This window comes from Periplaneta americana, chromosome 11 (genome assembly GCF_040183065.1).
Source record: "Periplaneta americana isolate PAMFEO1 chromosome 11, P.americana_PAMFEO1_priV1, whole genome shotgun sequence".
Lineage (NCBI taxonomy): Eukaryota > Metazoa > Arthropoda > Insecta > Blattodea > Blattidae > Periplaneta > Periplaneta americana.
This window is the reverse complement of record NC_091127.1, coordinates 54,593,527-54,609,658: the sequence shown is the minus strand read 5'-3', so window position 1 is coordinate 54,609,658 and position 16,132 is coordinate 54,593,527. Positions and strand designations below refer to the sequence as shown.

General features: G+C 38.8%; 1 protein-coding gene across 1 annotated transcript in view; it reads right to left on the bottom strand.

Annotated features, from left to right (window-relative positions):
• LOC138709007 (cadherin-related tumor suppressor-like) overlaps positions 1–16,132 on the bottom strand; it is a 553,993-nt gene that overhangs the window by 22,672 nt on the left and 515,189 nt on the right. The window contains exon 12 of the mRNA XM_069839450.1: positions 10,959–12,535. Coding sequence (XP_069695551.1) covers positions 10,959–12,535 — 1,577 coding nt within the window. The remainder of the gene's footprint in view (positions 1–10,958; positions 12,536–16,132) is intronic.

The window sequence follows — 16,132 nt, the reverse complement described above, 5'->3', positions numbered from 1 at the left end:
CTTATCGGCTGTCCGCGACTGCTTATTCAATTATATTCGCAACTACCCTCCATATCCGGTGGCGGTTTCCTCTATCCGCAACCTGAGGACGCGCCATGCTGTGGTGATAGGGACCCACAATACATTTTCAAGTTGAATATAAAAAATAAAGGGATCAGACTGAAGACGAACAAAGTTGGTAGCACATAGCCTACGTTTGCAGTTTTGTCACTGAACATATTGATGACATGTTCTTAAAAAACTGATTTATTAGGACAGTATCGTTACTAATAGTTACAGAGACATGCAGTGAAATGACCGTTTTCAAATAATATTTATGACTAGAAATATAAACCACAATCTTAAGCCGCATGCAGAATTCAAAATTTCACCCAACAAGGCCCATCATAACAATGAACTTTTGTATATAATGGCTTATGAGGTTGAAAGCAAGGAGGTAATAAATTCGCATTCGTATAAGAGCCCCATGTCCCAGCAAGTGGGCCTATAAAATAAAAATAATAATAAAAAAATATTCCTTCAATAACCGTCCGAAGGTTTCTCTACCTTCCCCCCAGTGATCCCCGACGAAGTGCGTGGGCAGTTACGAAGAGTTAAAAATGCACATCAGCAGACAGACTTTGAGGAAGGGCACCGTCAGACGATGCTACAGCCATTTTAAGTTTAACTGCCAGAATACTGATGTCCATTCTGAACTGGATATAACGAAGCCAATAAAAGAAATCCGCTTACATTTTGTTAAACAATCGTTAGAAATTATTGAAAAGGTTATGACTCTGTGACGCTTGAAAAGCTTCGTTCTTGAAAACCAGCAGGCCTATTTATAAAAATTACAGAAAGCTAATTCAAAATACCGGTGATGAGTTTTTAGTTTGTAAGAAAACAAGAGACTTCCAGGACACTTCGGTCACTACTCTTTGTCCACCTCAACTATGGTCGTACACCTTTCGGTCATCATCACATCGTCTACAACTTTAAGTCCATACATAGTATGTCCAGCGCCAACAAGGGTCTTGGTTAAATTCCGACTTTTCTTCTTCTTCTTCTTCTTCTTCTTCTTCTTCACTTCAAGTATTAGGCCATATGGCCTATTACGATCTCACAGTTGAATTTTTAATCCAGCGCTTTTTTGGAAGACCGAGAGATCTCTTCCCGTTTGGACGATAGTGGAGCATGACTTTTGGAATTCTATCTCTACGCACGCGATGCAGATGATTTATACAGTTGTTCCGATAATGTTTTACGTGACTAATTACAGGTTCTAGTTGTAATTCTTCCATTACATCTTCATTGCGTTTGTGATCCCATTTCGTATATCCCGCTGTATATCTCATAAATTTCATTTCATTGGCCGTTATTCTGTTTTCGTCTTTCTTCCTCAATGTCCATGCCTCACTGCCGTAACAAAGTACAGGTCTCGCCAAGGTCTTGTACAGGTAAATTCTAGTATGCCTTTGTACTAGGGAAGGTTTCATAATGTTGTTAATTGTTCCCATTGCTTTGGTGTATTTAAAAATTTTCTGTGAAATGTCTACTTCATCGAAAAAGATAATGTGTATCCGAGATATGTAAAATAATTTACTCTTTCTAATATTTTTGAATCTAAACATATTTTGCTAGGCACAGAATATTTTCCGCAGAAGGCCATAATTTTAGGTTTTTCTTTATTGATTTTCATATCATATTTATTTCCAATTTTGTTAAAATTAAAAATTGAACGTTGAATTCATCTTCTGAGGATGTCACCAGAGCTAAATCGTCTGCAAAAAGTAATGAATCCACTTGTAAATGTCTACTGAGTTGTATATATATATCCATGAGGTAATTGTTTCCATTCTCTAATTATTTGATTCATATACCTGCGGATTCCTTAAAAGCCATTTGTAAGTAAGTAGGATGAAATAGTGAGAAAGTTTTCAAGAATCGTCGAGAATAATTTGTTAATGGAAAAGCCAACCCACAATCACTACCAGTTGAAAATGAAGTCCGATCAATTTACTGCATTTCAAACACACGGGCGAATCATAGAGAACAATACCCTTTTTAAAATGTCAGCTAAAACCGGCAAGGAATTGTATGAATTATTACCTAGTGACAAGTCTTGTAACTTACGTAATTTCGCAGCTAAGAAGCTGGAAATGTTTGAATCCACATATGTCTGCGAACAATTTTTTTTCTAAAATGAACCTGATGAAAAATATTGCGCGTACACGTCTATTGTAACAGCCTATCATCTCGTAACTGATTTACGTTTATGTGTAGTATTCATCTTAACTCAAGATTCGTTCTGACCAAACAGTATAGGCGATATAGAGCCTAAAATGATTATTTATAATGAGTGCTAAGCCATAATAACCATAATATGAATGCCTATATTACGTATTTTATTTGATTTGAAATATTTAATGTAATGGCACGCAGCATTAGTTTTCCCTAGGCGGAAGAGAAGCCAAGTTCATGCAGTTACTCTTTAATGTAAACACAGCAGCTACGTCTGAAATATTGTGAAAGGAGTGAAATCGATTATTTACACCTCCCCTCCTCTATGCCCACGCTTAGTATAACATAGCGGAACATTTAATGCTACATTTTAAACTTAATTTTAAAATTGTTTTTAATTAATTTTTAAGACCACACCGTACACGAGCTTGGCTCTTACGGTAGTGGCTAGAAACATTTTTGTTTTATAAATTTAATTTGTATTCACTAGCTAGCTAGCTACCTAGTTAAATAAATAAATAAATAAATAAATAAATAAATAGATAGATAGATAGATAGATAGATAGATAGATAGATAGATAGATAGATAGATAGATAGATAGATAGATAGATAGATAGATAGATAGATAGATAGATACAAAGAATCAACTAAACAAACCAAACAAAACAAAACAAAACAAAACAAAACAAATAAATAAATAAATAAATAAATAAATAAATAAATAAATAAATAAATAAATAAATAAATAAATAAACAAATAAATAAATAAACAGTCTTACTAATAAACCGTGTATAGTTTTTATACTAGACTTATGCAGAGTTGAGACAGAAAACTTTACTAATAAACCATGCAGAAGCGATGGATGTATAAACAGCCTGTAACTATACAATGGGAATTGCTTTGCAGTAGTTATATACACGAAACCCATTGTTTTTAAGCGTTGTATATAGAGAAAAAATGGCCGCCCCTCTAACAGCTGTTCGTATCGACTGTCATTTTATGATGATGGTTGCCTAGTAACCAAAGAAGAACAAACCAAAGAGCACAGAATAATTAGAATAATATTACTGTAGCTTGTACTCTTTGACCAAAATATAGTATGGTAATCGATTAGAGCCAGTTGTATTATCGATACTTAACACGCCACACTAGAGCGCTCTACCGGATGCAATAGAGAACCTCAGATATTCTATTATCTTTCGTAACGAAGTAATGACGAAACTATGACGTAGCTGTGTAACAGTTGTACTGTTATACGCGACGTATGTAGTGATTATTAGCCTAGATCATATATGTAACAGATAATTCCTCGCTACGTTAAAATCGGCAGCACTTTGAAGAGAACAACCGCCAGGATCGCCACCCGTCCGCCGTAAACGAACACGAGATGGCAGCACAATCGCTAATGCAATTCAAATGGGAATTACGACGTGACTCCTTATGTAATAACTAGATGGCAGCGTAGTAAACCTGACAAAAGTTGTTAACCTCAAAGCCTATAAGCCCGACATATCTGTTACATATATGATCTAGGTTATTAGTAAGGAATTTACACACGACGTATAAATGAGCTACTCATTGTATAAGTATAAGACAGTTAAACGTCTGTATATAGAGTTTTTATTAGTAAGACCGAAAGTCTATACTAGGAGCCACGTTTTTGTTTTTGTTTTAGTATTCGCTTGTGTACAAACGTTGAAAGTGAATTTTGATCTGATGTAAAAATCTCTTTCGTCAGAGAGTTGTAGATAAACTTCATGAGTTTCAGTCCGTAATCTAAAATCCGGTATCTGTATTGAGTATTACATGTTGTCCATATACTGTAGAAGAAACAAGAGAATATGTATACAAAGTTTTTGTTTGAAAGCCTGAGGGAAAGGCTGCTGGGTAGAACAAGATGCAGGTAGGAAGCTAACGTTCAGAAAGTCGAATTGTTAGGTTCGAAACAGGATCCACGTCAGTATTCTAAGCATGAAGTCAAATGTTGAGTAATTGTAGGACAATTTTTGAATTTGTAAATTTCTTAAAACAGCGGCACTGTTTAATTATTAAAGATCTTGTACCAGAAAACTGAAATAAAATTACTACTATCGCATGTGATTTATTTATGAACAAGATGTTATAATACTGGAAGCTCCTTGAGCCCTTGTTGTACATTGCGGCAGTTGGTATGTAAATGTACAGGCACTGCAAATATCTCATCGGCCCTTGGCATCATAATCTTGCTTGTGGAAGTCTGTCATTAATACCAGCGATGAAAGGCTGTATCGTATCCGATCAAGGTTATGATTTAATATAATAAAAATAACAAAAAAGTTAATCACCATGAAAACCTAAAAATGGTATTTATATTAGGCCCTAAATATCAGCGAACAAAGTTACCAGCAATATTACGAAGACATCCTATTATTTTATTAACTTGTTTCCAAAATTCCGAAATGCTGATAGGGATAATTTGCTATGACAGAGGCGTGTGACCTTGTGCAGTAAATCATTATCTAGGATGTCAAGAGGCATCAACAAGGTAAAAATTTGTACAAGACGACTGGGCGTTAGATAAGTATCAAAGAGAAATTCTAGACCAGCGGTGACCAAAGCGGGTGTCGTGATTACATCGTGTATGAGGAGTTATCTGTACATTGCTGTGTGTTTCATTCACGTACTGAAGGCAAGCAGTAGCGGTATAATGTCGCTCTACAAACTCCGTCTCTACAAGCAGTAAGAGGTGTTATCGTAAACGTAAAGAATGAGGAGAACTTCTTTGTTGTTCTGTCGGACAAAACGTAATATGTTTACTTTGCTCAACAGTTTAATTAGGAGTATATAGAAACATTAATTGCCACCCCGAATAATGTATTATTATTATTATAATAATAATTACTGACTACTAAGTATGTGTTTCTATAATTCTTCTGTACGTGCATAAATATCGATATTTTTAGATTTTCTCCCTAGAAGGATAAAATTATTAAGTTTTATCTCAATTTAATCTTCTTAATCTTTAGATGAGGGTAACTATTTATTAGTTATTCATTTAACAATAATATTGTAGAAAAACTGATTCAATATTATGTGTCAACGAACTGTTAAAAGCCAGGAATTGACATGCCTTAAATCATAGCCAGGAAGAGAAAGATGAGATAAATAAATGTAAGAAGTCAGCTATCTAATGGGGTTTGAAATATCTCGTGCTATAGCTTTTAATAGAACAGAATTTCTCAAAGGAGTAATGATTAAAATAGCTTAAATAACTTGTCCATAAGAAATTTTTAATTTTGAAAAACTACGAATTTCTGGACCAAGTATCGAGAGAAGAATTTAGAAAATTCCTGATTATATTCAAGATTATATATTAAAAAAGAAGCAAGAACAATAGTATATTATTCACTGGCTCTTGATGACAGCAGGGGCATTACTGATACAGCAAAGCTTGAGATTTTTATCCACGGGATTGATCAAGATGTTAGTATAGGAACCACCACTGGTTGTAGTTTTCATGTAAAGTACCTTTCCTCCGTCTCCTTACTTCATAGGCTGTCTGTCGCATGTAATCACTGCAGCTCGAGTTTTGGTCACCGCTGTTCTAGACATTCAGATTTTCATCATCTGTCGCATACGTCTGGAGGTTAAGGAGAGTCGTGACTGACTTAATCTTTTACTTGTCAGGCTTCATTGTCAATGCAAACTTAAGTGTAAAAGTGACGCTGACACAAAGGTAAAGAACAATGTCATTACCAGGCTTCGCATTTTTGTCACGCTGAATTTATTGAGGAATATAGCCTTGTACGGAGGGAGTTCAAATGTCTGGCGCTCACTGCGTAATTGGCGGTACAGTAGGCCTACGGTGAATGTAAAATATAATGGAGCATATCATGACAACACTGCAACTTAATTTTAACTGTTTGTACAATCGAAACGTTTCGAACAAATATGTATGCCACGCTATTGATTACAACTGAATTTCAAAATTAATAATCTGATAATATTGTATACAAGAGAAGTTTTATAAATATATACAAACAATAATTTACACTTATTTATTGAAATAACTACTATTCCAATTACAAAAAAATATACATTCAAAGAATATGTTACCATTCCTTACACGAAACTAATAAATTCAAAATTCCGAAATAAACAACTGTAGTGTACAGCTCATGCATTATATCCAGACACTCCCCCACTCTTCCTACAGAGCTGCGCAGGAGCTCGGATGAGTCTACTTACGAATTATATGGGAATGGGTCAGCCTTTGCCTTGAACTCGGTAGACACACGCCCAACCTTCCCTTCTCCTCCTACCCCCTCTACAGAAACGTTGTTCCCCATCTGCGCATCGCGAGTGTCTTGACAAAATGATTGAACTGTAAATATTGATTGTACAGTTATAGGCCTATTACCGGTTGTTCTGTATGGTTGTGAAACTTGGACTCTCACTTTGAGAGAGGAACAGAGATTAAGTGTGTTTGGGAATAAGGTTCTTAGGAAAATATTTGGGGCTAAGAGGGATGAAGTTACAGGAGAATGGAGGAAGTTACACAACGCAAAACTGCACACTGTATTCTTCACCTGACATAATTAGGAACAATAAATCCAGACTTTTGAGATGGGCAGGGCATGTGGGACGTATGGGCGAATCCAGAAATGCTTATAGTGTGTTTGTTGGGAGGCAGGAGGGAAAAAGGCCTTTGGGGAGACTGAGACGTAGATGGGAGGATAATATTAAAATGGATTTGAGGGAGGTGGGATATGATGATATAGACTGGATTAATCTTGCACAGGATAGGGACCAATGGCGAGCTTATGTGAGGGCGGCAATGAACCTCCGGGTTCCTTAAAAGCTATTTGTAAGTAAGTGTAAATATTGATGGCGACATTTGTCTCCTGGTGCATCTCCTCTATGACTGAAGGAGATCACGAACTCATCGACATACAAATATACATACGTAATAACGTGTGCTTCTACACAAGTCAGAACTCATAACGGTTTTGTAACCTGCTTGCGCCTTTGACTTACGTCATTAATGTACCAGAAGAAACTACTGTATCCAATATAACTCTTGTGACAAACATGCGAAGCCTGGTCATTACATGCTGCAACTAGTTATTTTATTCAACAACATGCAAAAGTTTTGAAGTAAAATTAGGAAAGATGATACTAAGGGATATGCTACTGAAACTAAATGACAGCTGTGAGCAGTATGGAATGAAGATAAATGTCAACAAGACGTAGAACATGGTCACAGAAAGAAAAGTAAAGCAGGTAAACACGAATTCTAAATGAGGCAGTAGAGCAAGTGGACAGCTTCAAATATTTGGGATGTACTATAAGCAGTAACATGAACTGCTGCCAGGAAGTCATAAGGAGAATAGCAATGGCAAAGGAAACTTTTAATAGAAAAAGGAGCATCTTCTGTGGACCTCTGGAGAAAGAACTAAGGAAGAGGCTAGTGTAGTACGCTGTGTGGAGTGTAGTATTGTATGGAACAGAAACATGGACATTACGACGAAGTGAAGAGAAGCATTTGAAATATGGATATGAAGAAGAATGAAGCGTGTGAAGTGGACAGACAGAATAAGAAACGAAACTGTGTTGGAAAGAGTGGGTAAAGAAAGAATGATGCAAAAACTGATCACGAAGAGGAAAAGGAATTGGTTGGGTCACTGGTTGAGAAGAAACTGCCTTCTTAAAGATGCACTGGAAGGAATAGTGAACGGGAGAAGAGTTCAGAGCAGAAGAAGATATCAAATGATAGACTACATTAAGATATATGGACCATATACGGAGACTAAGAGGAAGGCAGAAAATAGGAAAGCCTGGAGAATGCTGGGTTTGTAGTGAAAGACCTGCCCTTTGTCAGAACACAATGAATGAATGAATAATGATTGAAGCGTAATATATTTACGTCGAATCGAAGAATTCTTCCATAATGCAGGATTAATGCGTTAATGGAAGATCGAGAATGGTATCGAAGAGCATGCAATATAAATAAGACCTAGATGGTTTAGTTTGTTGATATATTCGTTATTTTCTTTCAAGAAAAGAGCCAATCGTGGTTCAAGACAACAAATAATACTGCAAAACTTGCACTGTTCACGCCAGATTATTATGTATAACAGCGTTTTTCAACATGTGGCACACTATAGCTATAATTTAAAATCCCATGGCACACTTAATCTAAACCAGTGGTTCTCAACAACGAGGGAATTTTGAGGGTTTTAGAGGGAATGTTTTTTCTTTCCTCTCTTGTACGGAGGAGGGACCCGAAGGCTTACACTGTAGCCTGAGGCATATTCTGTGAATGATTGGGTAGCCGAACGGCCGCGCTCTTGTACAAGAACAGCACGCCGCACCGTGAACTTAACCCAAGCTATGGTATGGATAATGATGATATGTGAATTAATAATGGCGAAATGAGTCCGAGATCCAACAACGAAAGTTACCTAACAATTCTGCTTCAATTGGTTAAGAAAAAACCCTGGAAAAAACCCAACCAGGTAACTTGTCCCAACCAGGATTTGAAGCCGGGCCGCTCGTTTCACTGTCAGATGTGCTAATCGTTACTCCACAGTGGTGGACGGAAATGTTTTTACTGAATGTTCACTCTTGTGGACTCACTTTCTTACTACTCTTTTCACTTTTATGTTTCCAATTTACTACGACAACCTATACTATTTTCATTTTCTCGCTGCACGCCAGCGGATCATTCTCATTCGCAGCACATGTGTGCCGAGGCACACCGGTTGAAAATGGCTGATGTATAGGCTTATGTTTAGTATGCAATCTTATAATAATCAACACAGAATTGCGAAACTATTAGAGTAAATATTACGTTTTTCTTGTAATTGCAAGAAACTTGGTTACATATAATACAGGTATACATATAGATCAAATGGTTACCTATCACTTGAATTTTAAGCAAAATACATTGTCTTAATATTTCGGGAACGCTAAAAAAATCCATTGCGCAAATGACAAAGCCTACCAGCCGACTACTGACCTAACGTCCATATGCCTCAGCAGAGGTGAACGATCATCAAACTAGTAAGGAAATAACGTGTGGTTAGCACAAATGAGGGGTTCACTGGTGTACTTTATTACTTCAGACCGTATTATAATTCTTGATGTATATGTAATAATTATTGTTATTGGTAATAGTAGTGCAATTTCTACGTCGAAAATTAAGAAGATTAGTGCAATTAAGAAAAATCGTAACGAGAATGGTAGTCGAGCTCTTGATTTAGGGTCAAAACCACATTCAAAGGGAGATATTTTTTCTCGGTTTGTTTCCTTGATAATATTGTTGCTACACAAAACACGCGTAAATAACTTTCTGAAACTAAGTTTCTACCAATTTATATTCTTGATGTATTATGCTGACTTTGTTTTTTTTATTATTCAGAACTAATTTACAAAGTGACTTACAGATTTAATCAAATTTATGCCTTTCACGGTCTCATTTTATCGTATTTTCATTTCTCATTATCAAGATATAGGCTATATAGTTTTGGTCTTATTTTCAGAGAAGTGAAATACGTATCTAACCGCGATAGATTCCTTATTAAATGAAAGTTGAAAGAAATTTTCCGAAATGATGATGGAATAAGAAAATCGAAGCAAGTATATTATTCGTGGCACGTTAAACCGAAGTAAAGCACTTATTGCACACTAAATACGACCTAGAGAAATTTTAATTTTTGTAATATACAACTCCAAGTTTCCTCAAAATGTTTCAATCCAATAATTTGGCTACGAGCTTGAGTCTATTTACCGATAACACTAAAGCGTAGTTTCCTCAACATATGTTTCAATTCGATAACTTGGCCATGAACTTGAGTCTATTTACCGACAACCCCAAAGCGTAGTTTCCTCAACATGTTTCAATTCGATAACTTGGCCACGAACTTGAGCCTACTTACCGATAACGCCAAAGCGTAGTTTCCTCAACATGTTTCAATTCGATAACTTGGCCACGAATTTGAGCCTATTTACCGATAACGCCAAAGCGTAGTTTCCTCAACATATGTTTCAATTCGATAACTTTGCCACGAACTTGAGCCTATTTACCGATAACGCCAAAGCGTAGTTTCCTCAACATATGTTTCAATTCGATAACTTTGCCACGAACTTGAGCCTATTTACCGATAACGCCAAAGTGTAGTTTCCTCAACATATGTTTCAATTCGATAATTTGGCCACGAACTTGAGCAAATTTACCGATAACACCAAAGCGTAGTTTCCTCAAAATATATTTAAATTAAATAATTTGGTCATCGTCGTAGCTTAGACGTGGATTCGATCCCCGCTTAGGATAATTGCCTGGTTAGGTTTTTCCGAGATTTTCCTAAATGTAAAGCGGATCTCAGATAATCTCATGGCGAACCCTCGGACTCATCTCGCTAACACTAATTCAATCGACGCTAAATAACCTAGTAGTTGATGCAACGTCCTTAAATAACCGACTATTAGGCTGCATATAAATTGATTAATGCATACTGAAATTTATACAAATCTCGGAGTTGGAGATTTTGTGTGCCGATTCTTCATATTCTGTATAAACATTAACAGAGAAAATATATCAACAAACAGCCAATAACAGTTTGGTTTTGATGCACGATATAATTTCACTTGGACTTGCCAGGATATGAAACCGGATCTCCGGTGTGGAAAGGAAAAGCTTCGATAATGATGCACCTATTCGTTAATTGTTGCAACAGTCAGAAATATATGACTCACCCAGCAGGTCCGATGTCGTCGGCGTAGCAAGTGGCGTCTCCAGGTCGACACTCCTTGCAGACATCCCCATGCTCGGTACACGCCGCGATGCTGAGGGACACAACACGACCGTTTCTGGTGGCGGTCACTTTATGCCACTCCCCATCAGCCAGAGAGCCGCCATTTACCATCACGGACGTAATTGCTGTTCGTGCTCCGCCATACGAAAACACAGCGCGCCCCGCCACCAACTCCAGAGCCACGAAGTCAGATCTTCCTCCAGTCTGTGCACCGAAATTATACACCAGTAACGCGTCTGGCTTCGTCGTCGCAAATACCACTGAGATATCGTTGGTGCCAGCGTCCAGAGGCGGAAAAGTCATGAAGGAGAGCTCGTTGAAGCCAAACGTCGCTCTCTCACAATGACGGCCGTACCTCGCTTCTGGACAGCTACACCGGTAACCAGGCTTCAAGCTGATACATAAACCACCGTAGAGACAAGGATTCGGTCTGCAGGAATCCGCCGCTGCCTCACACTGGTTGCCACGATAACCAGGTCTGCAGAGGCAGAAGAAACTGGAGCCATCCGGACTCTCTCTACAGGATCCACCGTTAAGACAAGGATTACCATCACAGACATCGCCCCTCTCAAGCTCACAGAGTTTGCCTTCACGCAGAGGTGGGCACACGCATTGGAAGTCGAAACCCTGACGTCTGCAAGTTCCACCAGCTTGGCAAGGATTGGGTGAGCAAGGATCTTGTCTCCTGTCACACCGCTTCCCTGTAAAACCGTCGGTACACCGGCATGTGAAATCATGGCTGACAAGTGGCGAGGTAAAGACGACTGTCTGACTATCGGTGATTCTTGTTTCGCCGTGAACTCTTATTCCATCACTGCATTGCCCGCCGTTCTCACATGTCGGTCTCTGGCACGGAGTGTAACCCACGATGATGGCGGCAGACTGAAGGAGCTGTTGAATCGTAGCTCGTTTCCTGCCCAGCATCTCGAGCATCTGGGATTTTCCGCGGTATCCTTTAGGACTTCTTGCAGCTACTGATAATTCCAGACCTCCGTCTGCCTCGTGAAGACTGTACATGTATACAATATCGCCTGCGCCGAAGGTGGACTTGAGAACGTCTAGCAAACCTTTGTAGAAGTGGGTGAGAAATTTCGATGCCGTCATATTCTCAAGCCTGAGGGTGACGCTGTTCTCCACAGTAGAGTTGTCGAAGGAGACGAATTCGACTGTGACAGTCGAGATGACGTCCGGATGTCGACCGTCGTTCCCGGATATGCTGAGAGAGTATCCAGAGCCTGGCGTCACCTTGGAGGTGTGGAGATCGCAACCGCTGGGGATGGTCAGGATGCCGCGAGTGGGCGGAGCGCTGGACAAGATCTTGCAGTGGTACTCGCCCGACGTATCAGCGTCATTGGGATGCACGTCGGCGATCTTCCCAACAGGAAAAGCATCGTTGAACGCGTGCACCAACACGTGGACGGCGCGTGGAGTTGAAGGACTGTCGTTCTGGTCCAGTACCAAGATGGTGACGGGATGCTGCGACTTCATCCGAGGTTCCCCGCTGTCCTCCACCTCAACCTGTCGTCACAAGAAAACAATTATCATTACTCCTGGATTTCTACACAAGTTTTAGGACGTTGAAAGTAAAGACTTGTTCCCTTTGTCAAGGGTTATCAAGACCAGGGCCACTCGTTTATTCGCATACGTATCTACAGACTGACTAAATGCATGCCTATTTGTCGCCTTTTACTTCTACATTTAATATACGTTTTCGTTTTCCCTTTATTTTTCTCTCCTGTTCTCTTTTTTCCCCGTATCTCCCCTGTCGTTTTCTTTTTCTCTTCTCTCTACCTTTTTCATATTTCTTCCAGCGACACTCACCACTCTTCTCTCTCTTATAACTAGGCTTCGTATTCCAGCTACCTATAAACCAGAATGAAGTTATTATAATGTACCGAAGTACAAATGATATTTCCATGCAGATATTCTGCGTCATCATACGATGAAAGAGTAATGGAACGGAGAAAAATTCTCTCCGGCGCCGGGATTTGAACCCGGGTTTTCAGCTCTACGTGCTGACGCTTTATCCACTAAGCCACACCGGATTCCACCCCGGCGTCGGAAGAATCGTCTCAGTTTTAAGTTCCAACTCTTGGGTTCCCTCTAGTGGCCGCCCTCTACACTACGTCATAGATATCTATGAACCTAGGACCGAAGTCCACACATGTGCTGAGGTGCACTCGTAATGAGTGACTAGTTGGCCGGGATCCGACGGAAACCCGGGTTCAAATCCCAGCGCCGGAGAGAATTTTTCTCCGTTCCATTACTCTTTCATCGTATGATGACGCAGAATATCTGCATGGAAATATCATATGTACTTCGGTACATTATAATAATATATATGATATGCGTAAATCACTTCGTAATTTAAGACGGCGCTTATTCCGTCGGATCCCGGCCAACTAGTCACTCATTACGAGTGCACCTCAGCACATGTGTGGACTTCGGCCCTAGGTTCATAGATATCTATAACGTAGTGCAGAGGGCGGCCACTAGAGGGAACCCAAGAGTTGGAACTTAAAACTGAGACGATTCTTCCGACGCCGGGGTGGAATCCGGCGTGGCTTAGTGGATAAAGCGTCAGCACGTAGAGCTGAAAACCCGGGTTCAAATCCCGGCGTCGGAGAGAATTTTTCTCCGTTCCATTACTCTTTCATCAGAATGAAGTTGCCTGATTCAAAGTATATGTGACGTCACAGCGCAGATACAGGTACGTTCGTCTACAAAATAACTACGCATCCTCTGCTCTCTTCCTCTAGAAAGTCAAAACCGGGACGCAGCCATAGTGAGTAATCTTGTCGATCACTGCTCTTACTAGTCGTATTATTTAAATAACTACATATTTGTGACTGATTGACGGTTCATTGCAGAGGTAAAATGTCATAGGTAAGACGCTCAAAGCGTGTAATATTGCAGGAAATAGCTGAGGATATTTGAACTAATATTTTCACTGTCAATATAGACAACATTACATATAAATTGCGTAAAATAAACGTAAAAGTGACAAAAACAGTGCAATGAAAGACAATGAAATACCAAAAGGCACAGAAAGTGTATTCAACGTAATCCAAAAGAACAGTACCATCACAATATGAAAATTATGAAGGTATTAACTCGACGTTTAGCCTGGATTTTTGTAGCCTAGCATGATGTTCAGTACGAACATCCAAATTAAGAAATTAAATAATCTACATTTTAGGGAATTTCTAGAAAAGTACATAGAAAATTACTGGGTTTTCAGTGATGTGCGACATGTAATACCCTAATGAAACATGAAAAAATATCAGACAATACAAATATCTTGTACTACATCATGCACAATATCGTCATGTGCTATTCAAAGAATTTCTTGCAATATAAAATAATTTCAAGTGATATCCGCATATGTTCAAGTTCCGTAACTTACGAATGTACGTTATTAGGCCTATTCACTGCAAAGACCACAACGAACATTAACATCACAGCTCAAGCATATGTTTACTAGTATAGCCTCGGAATGTCGGGAGTTGACTGTACGCCACGAACACGCAGCGACGACCTGTTTGTTTCTATTTTTATCCGTTGCATTACTTGTGTTCGGCGTACTATATACCCAATGTGTCTTTAACTTCAGCCTTTAGGTAGCTGGAATACGAAGCCTACTTATAACATTCTGCCACTCATAGGCAGAGAGAGACCCACTTCCTTGAGAGGGGGCAAAGCAAAACCATAGAATCCCCATATAACGAGGTTATGGGGAACATCATTTACCTCCTCCCCCGTTATAGCTTGACCGTGGTACAGTATATCGGAATATGATTATTTAATAAAGGTATTTTCAAGGGCATGTTTCTTACAGTGTTACATCCACATTCACGATGTTTCGGACCAAGTGGGGTATAAAGCTTGAACTGTAGGTTTACTACAAATTATAATAGGGCATAACTTAAAACAATCTCCCTCTTTTTCTCTCTCGTACAGAAACACATGCATACATCAATAAAACCACATAACAGTGCCAACAGAAACTTTTTTATATAAATGTTACCTTCCTGAAGATATCATAATTATGAAATGCAAACTCTAATTATTTTATTTTGTCTCGTCTTTAAGTTTATACATTATACCGGGATGACTTTTCTTTTTCTGGATTGCTATGCAGTATGTTATTCATATTTCTCCAAGTGGCGGCCTGAACACCTGCAGACTTGTACAGGCTGTTACAAAAGAAACATTACAGTGCTTCCATTCCTCAAATGAGGTACAGATATTCTTATACATTCAGAAATTTAAAATAAAGATTATAGTCCAGACACGTGATCTGAAGACATTAATTCATCAATTTAAGAACAGAAACTTAATCCTAAACAAAAGTAAAAAATATCTTTTGAATTCAATATTTTCTAACGTTAGTAGAAAAAAAATTCAGACAAGTTTGGGGGGAGGCAGTGCCTCCCATGCCTCCCCGTAACTCCGCCTATGCCCCCACTCATTAATCTCATATCATTTCGTTCCATCCCATCCCATAGATGTTTCGTCATCCCATCTGCATCTACCTACTTTCCTCTCCTCTTCATCTCTCTACGCTATTCTTTTACTTTCCCATTTCCTTTCTTCTTCGTCTCCTTTTCTGCCCTCTCCGTTCCTCTTTGGTCCTTATTTCTTCATTCTCTCCTATCCTTTCCGTTTATATCCTGTTATTTCTTCTTCTTTTTAGTTAAACTCGTATCCTTTCTTATCTACCCTTTGACACTCATACTACCCTAACGTCTAATTTTCTTTCTTTCCCTCTCCATCGCTCTCCTCTCTCATCGTGCCATAATTGGTCATGTATTTTCTCCTCTCATTCTTCTATAATTTCCTCTCCTTTCTATATCTTCTCACCGCTACAAATATGAGAGAATATGCTTGGAATCGAATCCCGTTCTGGCTGATTAGAAGACGTCAACTAAATTCTCATGAGCACCACGTCTACAACTTGAGTCGCTAAGGAATGTACATTTCTGATGAAGGATTGTATCCAAATATGTCTAAATTCTGCTTAGTTATTCATACGGGACATTAATTTCCATAAATTAAGCCTAGGGGAGGAATTCACTTTTGACGGGTATGATAATTAACGACCGCAAATCATTT